Source organism: Clarias gariepinus, chromosome 26 (genome assembly GCF_024256425.1).
Source record: "Clarias gariepinus isolate MV-2021 ecotype Netherlands chromosome 26, CGAR_prim_01v2, whole genome shotgun sequence".
NCBI classification, from domain to species: Eukaryota; Metazoa; Chordata; class Actinopteri; order Siluriformes; family Clariidae; genus Clarias; species Clarias gariepinus.
In genome coordinates, this window is record NC_071125.1 from 12690033 (window position 1) to 12702416 (window position 12384).

The following is a 12384-nucleotide window of genomic DNA, read 5'->3' on the forward strand; positions in this document are numbered from 1 at the left end:
TAAGGGGCCTAAAGTGTGCCAAGAAAACATCCCCCACACCAATACACCACCACCACGACCAGCCTGCACAGTGGTAACAGGGCATGATGGATCCATGTTCTTATTCTGACTCTACCATTTAAATGTCTCAACAGAAATCGAGACTCATCAGACCAGGCAACATTTTTCCAGTCTTTAACTGTCCAATTTTGGTGAGCTCGTGCAAATTGTAGCCTCTTTTTTTTATTCGTAGTGGAGATGAGTGGTACCCGGTGGGGTCTTCTGCTGTTGTAGCCCATCCGCCTCAAGGTTGTGCGTGTTGTGGCTTCACAAATCGTTTAAATGCCATGGGCTACCTGAGCATTGTTTCTGACCATGTCCATCCCATACCATGGCTACTTCCAGCAGGATAATGCACCATGTCACAAAGCTTGAATAATTTCAAATTGAATGTTTCTTGAACATGACAATGAGTTCACTGTACTAAAATGGCCCCCACATTCACCAGATCTCAACCCAATAGAGCATCTTTGGGATTTGGTGGAACAGGAGCTTCGTGCCCTGGATGTGCATCCCAAAAATCTCCATCAACTGCAAGATGCTATCCTATCGTTATCGGGAACCATTTCTAAAGAATGCTTTCAACACCTTGTTGAATCAATACCACGTAGAATTAAGGCAGTTCTGAAGACGAAAGAGGGTCAAACACTGTATTAGTATGGTGTTCCTAATAATCCTTTAGGTGAGTGTGTGTATATATATATATATATATATATATATATATATATATATATATATAAAGCTCACCTTTATTGTACAAAATTTATATTTTGAATATATAAAATGTCTAAAGTCCGGTATATTGTATGTGTGCATGTGAGGGTGCGGGAGAAATGAGTCGGCCTCACCAGTTTTAATAATTCAGTCCGGGAGCTCGATGATGGAAAATGGATGTCTGGTAAAACTGTCCTGATGATGAATAATTCTTATTTCAGGAAATCCTCAACAAAACTGAGAACTGAGTTCACAGTCCAAGAAAGTGGAAAAGAATTTCCATTTTTTTCTTATAGGAAAATTCGCTCTGACACAAAATGGCACCCAGTATTTCCCATGTGAGTTAAAGGCGCAGGAACAACATTTTTACTGTAAGATTCTTATCATTAGGAGCGTTTACAGTTTTAGGCCACCTGACATGGCAGTGTTGCAATAGGGGACGGATTAAGTCAAGTGGATCGGTAGGGTTTATATTGTATATTTGTGTCAAAAGCGTTTAAGACTTGTTTGATTCCTGATTTATAAACAAATCTGATTCATTAATACGCTCCTGGAACAGAACTCCTTCGTAAGTAGGGGATAACCTGTGCTTATAATCAGTCACTTAACAGTATTACTAAATTAAATGTTTAAATATTTATATATATATATATATATACAGCCATTCTGCACTCCTCTGAAAAAAAGCAACAGGATTTCTCCAGATTTTCTCGCTGATTTAGTCATGTCCTATTCCTCCCCGTCACTAGGGGCTTCCACATTAAGGCTACTACGATCATTTAGTTGGGAGGCCTGAAGACTATCATGTGTTTCCTCCGAACCACGTGACGCCAGCCGACCGCATCTTTTCGAACTGCTTGCTCACGCATCGTTGGGACATGCCATAACACACTCGGAGGACAGCGCTATCTGCTCCTTCCACTTGCGTGAGCTCACAGAAGCCCCTGATTGGCTGTAAAGCTGTTATTAATGTGGGAGCACAAAGTACCTCTCATCCCTTCTCTTTGAGAGAGCTCGGCCAATCAGCTCTCTCTACACCTCCGACTGCAAGAGGTTACAGCATCACCCGGGGATCGAACCAGTGATCTCCGGATGATAGGGCGAGCACCACTGCGCCACTCTGAGGCACAATATTTCTTTTAAAACTTTTCCAGTGTTACATTAGCTTTTTTGTGGGACCGGCTCAGACATGTTCTGTGGTGTTATTTTTAGGGTTGGTAGTTGTATGTCCTTAATGCACATTTTCCTTAAGGTTTTACTTGTGTATCATTGTTGTAAACTGATGGACAAACATGTAGATTGTGCATCATCTTATTGTTTACCTGACTGCGAATTAGGGAAAATGGGGTGATCTATTTATCCTATTCTTGTTTGTTAACAGAGGAACTAATAGCACACCATCATACAGCCCAAGGCCTAGCATTCTTTAAGTTTCTGGCAGAATATAGGCATATTGTTGAGGCAATACTTATGTTAATAATTTGAGTTTAATTTACCTGAAAGCTAACTATACAAATCATGTGTCTGTCCAAGGAAACCTGTTTTAAATCTCTTTATTTCATTTAATTGTACTCGAATTTTGCTTCGAGCCCACAAATTAATTGGTACAGGTGTCTTCAGAGCTACTATGTAACCAGGCCATCTACTCACAGTTGCATTTTGAAAGCAAGCTGAGAGCAGTTTAAAGCATATCCATAGCATAACATAATGCTTACAATGGCTTTGCTTAATTGTTAATCTTCCCTTATTTTTATTATTTTTTTCACAATGCGTGGTTTTATACCCTGGAACCAAAATTTACTTATTTAAGACTAGATGTCATGTATTAACACTAAATAGCCCATAAGAGGGTACGATTCATAAAAGTAACTAAGAGGCCAAGGGTAACTCTAAAGAAATTAAAAAACTATGTAAAAGAACATTTGGAGCAATCATGCAAACAAGTTTTCTGGTCTGATGAGACCAAAATTAAACTATTTGTGCTTGGCAGAAACCTAGCACTACTGGGAAAAGTCCAGGGCAAGATGGATGGAGCCGACAACAGGTCAATCCTAAAAGAAAACATTCTATAAGAAACTTGAGACCGGCGGAGGTTCACCAAAGTGTACTGTTAAAGCTATATTCAGCTCTGTAGAAGAAAAGAGTCTCATATTTATCGTCCCATTAACATGATTTATTTGGATTGCATTCTACATTTTTTGCCATTTTCCTAGTTAAGCAAGCTTAATTTCTATTATTATTTAGTTGTTGTTGGTTTTATTTTCAAATTATCGAATAGCATTTCTGTTCAGAATTCTCAGTGTGCCCATGTCTGTTTTCTGTGTGTAGGTGAAGTATGAGTGCCTTTCTGATGAAATAAAAATTGGGGACTATTATCTGCGTCTGCTGCTGGAGGAGGATGAGAATGAGGAGTCTGGAGCCATCAAGAGATCGTACATATCATCTTGCAAAGCACTACACACAATTTCTTTGTTGTGAGGTTTCTTCATGACGTTTCTTTGTTTCTCTCTTTTTACTTTTTTCTTTGCAGGTATGAATTCTTTAACGAACTATATCATCGTTTCCTTTTAACACCAAAGGTGGCAATGAAGTGTTTGTGCCTGCAGGCTCTGACGATAGTATACGGCAAGTGCTGTGAGGAAATCGGCCCTTTCACCGACACCAAATACATAGTGGGCATGTTGGATAGGGTTAGTTCACTTATTATCAGCTGGTCAAATAAATCTGTTTACAGTCCTTTTGTCTTGGTCTACAATTTTTATGTATTTTGTCATAGTTTCCTTTTTTTTTTCTTTTTTTAAATAGTGCGCAGTTACTTTTTTTTTGGGGTTTCAAGTACAGTGTCTCTTTGTTTAAGTATACAGTCTTAGAACATTTTCACATTAGGAACAATTGATTTACACTCTCCCGTGCCTTCCTACTTTATCAGCTATGGATTTGTAGTTCAGAAAATGAAATTGGCGCACACATTCAGAGATTTCGGAGGAAGCTGGCGGCACTGATGACATCCTCTGTAAACAGTGATCAGCATCCATTCTCATGTACGATTGCTTCCACGTTTGATTCGATTCCTGCCTGAGTATGCTGTATCGTTCCTGAGACCACCTCTTCCAGGGGACTTGGGAACAGTACTTGAGCGTGGAATGTGTGTATTCTAACTGATCGAAATTAATGGCTTTGGGCTCAAGTGTTCTCGCAAATGATCCCGGGGCACTAATGTGTAAGCGCCATTGGTATACAGTTTTAGTATAAACTTTTTATGCTACAAGGACAGTTTTGTTGTACAGTTTACATTTCCTTTCTTTCACTATGGAGCTTCTGTATACACTTTAGGTGTAAAATTTACATTCACTCTAAAATGCAACAAGCACCAAAGAAGGCAAGTCTTGTAATTTTATACCTCAAGTTTTTGAGCCCTGCTGAAATCAGAAACCACTTATTAAATTTGTAGATCTTGTACTCATATCAAGTATGTATTTTTTTTGAGTCAGCAGATTTTCTTAAACATCTCCATGCACACACCCTCACCGATTGTAAGTGAACCTGGCTGGGCTTTGCCTTGGTCCTGATGGGTACAGAAGATTCAGCTTTAGTGTACAGTAGATAGATTGAGCTACAGGATGCATTAGAAAAGAAAGAAGGAAGGAAAAGGGCCTTATGTTGACAGTCATTTAAACCTTAGAAAGTGTCATTACTGTGGCTCACTGCTTTCACCCTGTTCAAATTCATACTGTTGCAGACTCCCACTACTTTGCCACTCTTCGCACTTTGGTTACAACAGATTGTGAAAGTACAAAGAAACACACACAAATAAACTGACAGACACATGAAAATATTTACCTACTGGTTTAACTGTTACTTGTCCATCTGACATTTGACTACACCCCTACTGACATGCATTTCAAATCTAGCATTATACAGGGCACTTTATATTTACTTTTAGTGTAAAGTACAGTCTTTAGAGTACAATTTATGTGTCCTTTGTGTTAAGGTGTATCTTTTTCATTAATTTGATTTATAAGGTATGGTTTACACAATGTTTTAACTGGTTACAGTCCCTTTGTTTTAACATCTCTTACTTTTATTGTGCCTTTTCCTTCCTTTTTTTGTTTGTGTAAAGACATGCACAACATAAATAGACATTCATAGTTTTCTGCCAAAACAACAAGATGGGTAGATTTAAAAAAAAAAAAAAAAAAAAAAGAATTTTTGCATCTATATGTCCTTTTGCATTTCTTTACATCAACATTTAATTTGATAGTAACCTTATATACTGTAGGTCTGCTCCAGACTGTTCTTTTTAGTTTTGGTCTTCTATTTTCAAGGTGTATGTACATGTTTTAATGTTTTTTTCTTCTCTTATCTTTTTTGCAGTGTACTGATAAACTGGAGAGAGACAGGCTTATTCTCTTCCTCAACAAGCTCATTCTGAATAAGGTTAGCGCTATGTTAAAATATATAACCAATTTCATTATTGAGTTTAGTTCACTATATTTCTCATTAGTTTAAACTAAGAGCGTTAGGCTTACTGCAGTGAAGTGAATCATAGCATGATGGCAAATACCAAATACCATTTCACTCTAAACTTAAAGCAAAATGTCTATAAGAATCAGAGGCAAAGACTTTGTGCTGGTGGTGGGTGGCCTTTCACTGAAGGATGTGAGAGTCAGGTAAGTAGGAAAGGGTTCGCACCTGAAGAGAATGTGAATAATTAGTGATAGTGTTGCTGTGAGTTGGGGTTTTTATTTTTTTAGTTCTCCTCAATGAGCCCAAGTGAAAATCACTCACACAGGCCTTATTCAATAAAATTTAGTTAAATTAGCTTCTTTATAGATTAAAAAAATAATAAAAATATAATAATACTCCCTGGTGAGTAATCTGAGGATGACAGTTTGTTAGGAGGCTGGAAGCTCAGTATAACTGGAAAGGTGTTTAAGTAATATGAAGTGCATTGGTGGAGGCTGGATTGCTGGTTTTCTATTAAATGTTATTAGTATAGTGCTTTTAACAGTTGACAAAATAGTTTGTGAACAAATAGTGTTCTCCTGGGACCTCGAATCTTCCTGTTTTTGTGCACGAGACTTTAACATGTACCAAGTACTTAAACTGTCTTGACAGCAATAGTATTCTGTAATACAGTAAAACCTTGGATTACAAGTAACACAGTTTGTGAGTGTTCAGCAAGACGAGCAAAAATTTTAAATAAATTTTGAATTGAAAAACGAGCATTGTCTTGGAGCACCAAGTATTATGTATCACACATGCGCTTCCTGATTTGATGCCGAGCGTCACGTGATCACAACTGAGCCAACGTTTTTTTTTTCCTCTTCTGCTGTGGGTAATCATCTCCCCGGCTGGGTCTTAGTGCTCGTCACTTACTGGTATAATCAACATCCGTGTGTGTGTGTTTTTCTTTCTCTTGCGCTGCATAGTGTGTGTTGTACACTCTCGCCTTTACTGTGTGTCAGTGTGTGTGTTGTGTGCGTGCACGTGCGTAATTTAATACCGTGTTGGTTCTCTCTCGCCTTTAATGTGTGTGTGTTTCTTTCTCTTGCGCTGCAGAGTGTGTATTGTGTGCGTAATGCCAGTTCACTCTCTCCCTTTGTCTCTCTCTTGCCTTTAATGTTTGTGTGTGTGCTTTTCTTTCTCTTGCACTACAAAATGTGTGTGTTGTGTGTGCGCGCATGTAATTTGACACCGTGCCAGTTCACACACACACACACTTTCTCTCTCTTTATCTCTCTCTCTCTCTCGTCTTTAGTGTGTGTCAGTGTTTGAGTGTGTGTTATGTGTGCGCGCGTAATTTGACATCGTGCCGGTTCACCCACACACTCACTCTCTCTCTCCCCCCCTCTCTCTCACGCCTTTAATGTGTGTGTGTGGGGCACGGTGTCAAATTACGTGCGCACAGCGCAAAAGAGAGAAAAACACGCACACACAGCGCCTGTGCACATAAATGGAAACACTTATATGTCAGGATTTATTTTTACTTTTTTTTTAAGGTAAAGTGCAGGTTAACGAATTATGCTTGTAATCCGAGGTTCCACTGTACTAGGATAATGCATGCTGCCACTTTGTCAAAAAACAATGTTTAGGAATGGTTTCAGGGGTGTGTTCACTTAGCCTCTAAATGGCCCAGATTTTAATTGACTACAGCATCCATGCTGACAAACAAGAATGATCCATTACTTATTTCCTTACTTACTAACTTTTTTAAATTTATTTCAAACAGAAAAACGTCAAGGACATAATGGACTCGAATGGTGTGCGCATCCTTGTAGATTTGCTAACCTTAGCCCACCTCCATACCAGCAGAGCTACAGTTCCACTACAGGTTTGTAAATTTGTGGCTCTGTGTTTGATAGCTTTATGAATGTGTGCATCTTTGTTTATTATAATAAAAAATGCTTCTTTACTGTATGTTGTTTGAGCATAAAACTACTATATTTCTTTTTGTGTGTGTGTGCACATTTATACATTAGAGTAATGTATTAGAAGCAGCTCCAGACATGAAGAGGGAAAATGAGAAGGAGTGGTACTTTGGGAATGCTGATAAGGAAAGGAGAGGCCCTTTTAGCTTTGAGGAGGTGAGTTGCATTACGAAACAGTGATATTTTGTATAGTAAGTGTCCATGCTTTTTATTTGTACACTTATAACAGTAGTAAACAGCAGTGTGGTTTATTTATATTTATACGACTTTCCTTGAACCCTTATAGTGTAGCAAATGATTGCATGGTGCAGCAGTCTTGCAAAAAATTTTTGTCTGTATGCATGGCAATATATATTATTTTAACATATTTTAAAAGCTGTGTCATGATTTTGTAGACCTGTAGTGTCAGTAGTGTTAATTTTGTCAGCTATTTTAAATTTTAGTCTTTTTTTCCACAAAAAATTTATTTTAACATTTAATTATCTTTTTATTTGATGTTTTCAGCTAATTATATTTTTTTTTAACCATCACAACAACTGCTGCTGCAAGCCCAATACCCTTTTTTAACTACAAAACAATAGGAGCAGTATGGACAATACAGTGTTTTAAAACTTTTTTTTTAATGAATTTACACACTTGGTAAGGATAACTCCTATGGATCAGTAGCTAGCCTCTTAGCTTAGTAGGTTTAAAAACGGGTTAGCTATTAAATAAAATAAAATACATTACACATAACAAAACATAATTACCTACCTTGAGATTTTTATGGCATGCCTTGATGTGTCTCTTCAGGCTTGTGGTATTTTTGCCAGCAATTGTCCCCACACTGTTTCCCGTCGTATATTAGTACACATCCGCTTTTTTCTCTGGTTCAATATAAAGAAAAAGCTTGTAACATCCCTTCACAGTGTGCGCAAACTACTTTTGATATGCCGAACGCTGTAACTTGGGAAACACTAAATAATAATAAATGAACACACTATTACAGCGGATTTTGACAAAAAAAATGTTGGCAAAAATATAGAAAGATGTTTTATTAGTTTGTATTTTTTTAAACCACATTTTAGTCTCTTCTTTTTGGTCAACAATATTGCATGCTGATTTCATTGCTGTTTAGTGATATCCATGACATCTCGTCTTAGTCATAGGAAAAAGGGATGTCAACGGATATTTTTCGACAGTATTTTTGTTGACGAAATTATCACTACAGTAAGTGTCAGAGACTGCAATCACTTCTGATATACAAGATTTACATAGCAGCCAGCACTGTAAAAATAGCAAAGAAACTTTAAGCATTTAACACTAGAAGCGCCGTGCCAGTGTCACCTACTTTTAACACGGTTCACCGGTCATTTGACCACCTATTGTTTTGAATGGGAAGCTGTCGCTGACACATAATGATTGCTAGATGGCGCTTTCACCCAAAGCAAATAATTTAGCTCCAAGATAAACTTGCACTTGGGCAATGCGCCATTCATTCCCGCGTTGATAATCAGCTGTATTTTTTTTTTCCATATTTAATTGAGAAAATCTACTACAGAGTCTCTAAGGGGAGTCACTAAGTCTATCTATAAGATAAATAATTTTAACACGTTTTAAGAAAATTAATTAGTTCATTCATTCTATTTAAAGCTTCTGAACTGTCGGATGTTTTTTTTTTGTGTGTGACAGTGCTTTAGATGGAGCAGATCTATGCTAGAACAATGTAATGACCCCTCCTGAGGATATAAAACTGTATTATTGGGTTTAAATAAATCAGATCTACTACAGCAAATAATAAACTATGCTATGTCATAACCAAAGCAAACACCACAATTATGCCTCGTTTCGTTTGATGTTGCTAGGCAACGGACCACGCGAATGTGGAAATGTGGAAGTGATGTGTGGCCACTCAATGAGAACTAAACCAAAGATTTCGATAACTACAGTGTGTGTAACATCTGCATAGTGACACTAAACAGCTGAACAACTTCACTTTTCCGTTTACCTCTGAGAAAAAAAGGTGTATTTTGTTTGTTTATATTTAGAATTTTTGTAACAGTACAAGAAGATAACAGTTTTTGTCTGTGCAGTTAGTGCCCTTGTAGAGAATAAATAAATGAATAACACCTTCCAATCCCCTCTCAAGAGAGTACCATAGTCTATTGTTAGTTTCAATGATTTGGCTGAAACTAATAAACACTAACCTAAACCATTGATCATGAGTTTCAGCTGAAACTAATTCTATACATGAAAATGTAGACGCAGATTTCAAATGTATAAATATGCATGCTATATATATATATATATATATATATATATATATATAATGCTATATATAAATATATATATATAATGCTATATATAAATATATATATATAATGCTATATATAAATATATATATATAATGCTATATATAAATATATATATATATATATATATATATAAGAAAGCTAGTTAGCTAATGTTTAATTCAATTCAATTTTATTTATACAGCGCTTTTAACAGTTTTCATTGTCGCAAAACAAGCTTTACACTATTAAAATAAAATGATGTTTGTATGAATCAAAACGATTAGATGGTCCCTGATAAATAAGCCGAGGGGAACGGTGGCTATACCTTGAGAGGATCCAGACTCAACAGGAAACCCATCCTTATTTTGGTAAAAACGGATAGAAGGGATTGATCTGCAGTCATACTCTGTGTTAGGCAGCTGGCAGTTCAGTATAAAAGTTGATTTTCTTAAGTTAAAATGATGTCCAGTTTGTTATTGAAAGCTCAGATCGACTTTTTTCAGTCCTGACCTATCGAGCGACTGCAGTCACAAGATAGACCACACAGGGCATTCATGCGACGAGATCTCCAACCAGAAGCAGGGCACCAGGAGTCAGACAGGTCCAGAGAGCAGAGGGGTCTGAATTACTGGCAGCAGGAATGACATGTGTAGCTCGACAGAGACAGACAAACAATGAGAGGAAAATAGAAAAGAGAGAAAACAGTTAAGTATGGTCACAGTCGCATAATGTTTAAGGTGAATGTAAATATAGTGTAGCATCTGTCGAGTTCAAGCAGGGACTCTGGCAGGACTAACTATAACAGCTTAACAAAAAGGAAGAGGCAGAGAGAAACACAGACATGAGGGCTTCCTGAGATGTAAAGCAACCAATCACCTCACCATAAACAAACATGATTGACCAATGAGAGTGGGGAAGAACCAATACCAGTTCACCATAATACTCTGTCCATGAGTCCCCCAGATCTGCTCCTTTACGGCAGATCTACTTACAAAAATGCTAAATAAATAATATTTTAGCCTAGACTTAAACACTGAGTCCCGGACATTAATTGGAAGGCTATTTCAGAACTTTGCGGCTTTTATAAGAAAAAGCTCTGCTCCCAGCTGTATTTTTCATAATATGTGGTACTGACAAGCAGCCTGCATTCTCTTAACAAAGTAGTCGTGGCGGATCGTAAGACATTAGCAGTTCACTCAGATACTGTGGCATGAGACCATTTAATGCTTTATACATCAAACGTAGTGGACATAATTAATAATAATGACTTAATACACAATATTAAAAAGTTCTGTCGAAATATTTATATAAAACACACCCAGTTTGTGGATTATATCTGTGCAATTTGTTTTTTAAATTATGCAGATGTATTGATTCTTGTAAAAAAAAAAAAGCGAAAGTGGAAACGTTTTAATGGCTTGCACCAAAATAACTTAAAAATGGTTTTATATTAATGCTAGGAAGAAAAAAAAACATGAGCATATATTGATTTTGTAGAGTGTTCAGGCCCAACAAACAATAAAAGGAACAATACAAGTTGGATAAAAGAGTTGTAGCTTTTATAACTTTATAAAAACATGATTAAAGCAAACTTTGTTGTGATCTACAATACAGACAGTTTTCTTCCCACTTAAGAATCACAGCAGGCATCGAACACCTTTCACTTACAGCAGCCATCCATTAACATATGTAAGCCAGCCAGTAACCAGCAGTTCTCACAACTAGCTGTATTTTGTGCTTTATAGGCGCTTTAAATATACACTAAACAATAAACACTGTCTTTTGCAAAGTGAAAGTGAGTTGCGCGTGCGACTTTTTAAAAAAAGGCCGGGGAAAGTGAAAGTACTTTACAAAAGACGAACAGCTTTATTTCATTCATAAATTCACAAGCACATCACATTCCAGCTATTATTTCTAGCCATGGTTAAATAATGAATAAAATTATTATTTAATGCTGGACACAAACAGCAAAAAACATGATGATTATTATAAAAAGCCCGAAGCACTTTGTGTTCATGAAATAATATTTTCCCAATTATCATAATATATATAATCAGCAAAAAAAGAAACATTATCTGACTTTCAACTGTTTTTACTTTCAGTAAACTTAATTTGTATGAACACTAAGAGTCAACACCATAAGACATAAACTAAAAATGTTTCACAATGTGCCCCTGAATGAAGGGAGGCTCAAAATCAAAAGTACCATTCAGTATCTGGTGTGGCCACCAGCTGCTTGAAGTACTACAGTGCATCTCCTCCTCATGGACTGCCTATTGCGGACAGTCTGAGCACTGATGGAGGGATTGTGTGTTCCTGGTGTGACTCGGGCAGTTGTTGTGGCAATCCTGTACCTGTCACACAGGTGTGATATTCGGGTGTACCGATCGTGTGCAGGTGTTGTTATACGTGGTCTTCCACTGCGAGGATGATCAGCTGTCCTTCCTGTCTCCCTGTAGCGCTGTCTTAGGCGTCTCACAGTGCGGACATGGCAATTTATTGCCCTAGCCACATCAGCAGTCCTCATGCCTCCCTGCAGCATGCCTAATGCATGTTCACGCAGATGAGCAGGGACCATGGGCATCTTTCTTTGGGTGTTTTTCACAGTCAGTAGACAAGTCTCTTTAGTGTCCTGCGTTTTTAGAACTGTGACCTTAAATGCCTACTTTCTGTAAGCTGTAAGGGTCTTAACGACCATTCCACAGGTGCATGTTAATTAATTGATTATGGTTAATTGAACATGAATGGAAAACATTGTTTAAACCCTTTACAATGAAGATCTGTAAAGTTATTTGGATTTTTACAACATTATTGTTGAAATACACAGTCCTGAAAAAGGAATGTTTCTTTTTTTCCTGATTATATATTGTTCATTCATGTTTTCTGATGATGGCGACACATTTCTCTGTTTTAAAAAAGATATATTG

The 12384-nt window shown here is 37.1% G+C and overlaps 1 protein-coding gene across 4 annotated transcripts in view; it reads left to right on the forward strand.

Annotated features, from left to right (window-relative positions):
* The window catches only part of LOC128514134 (dnaJ homolog subfamily C member 13-like), a 223522-nt gene that overhangs the window by 127195 nt on the left and 83943 nt on the right, over positions 1–12384 (forward strand). For all 4 annotated transcript variants that reach the window (XM_053487837.1, XM_053487839.1, XM_053487836.1 and 1 more), the window contains exons 24-28: positions 3082–3185; positions 3284–3443; positions 5128–5190; positions 6986–7087; positions 7236–7340. In XM_053487837.1, the coding sequence (XP_053343812.1) occupies positions 3082–3185; positions 3284–3443; positions 5128–5190; positions 6986–7087; positions 7236–7340 (534 nt within the window). The remainder of the gene's footprint in view (positions 1–3081; positions 3186–3283; positions 3444–5127; positions 5191–6985; positions 7088–7235; positions 7341–12384) is intronic.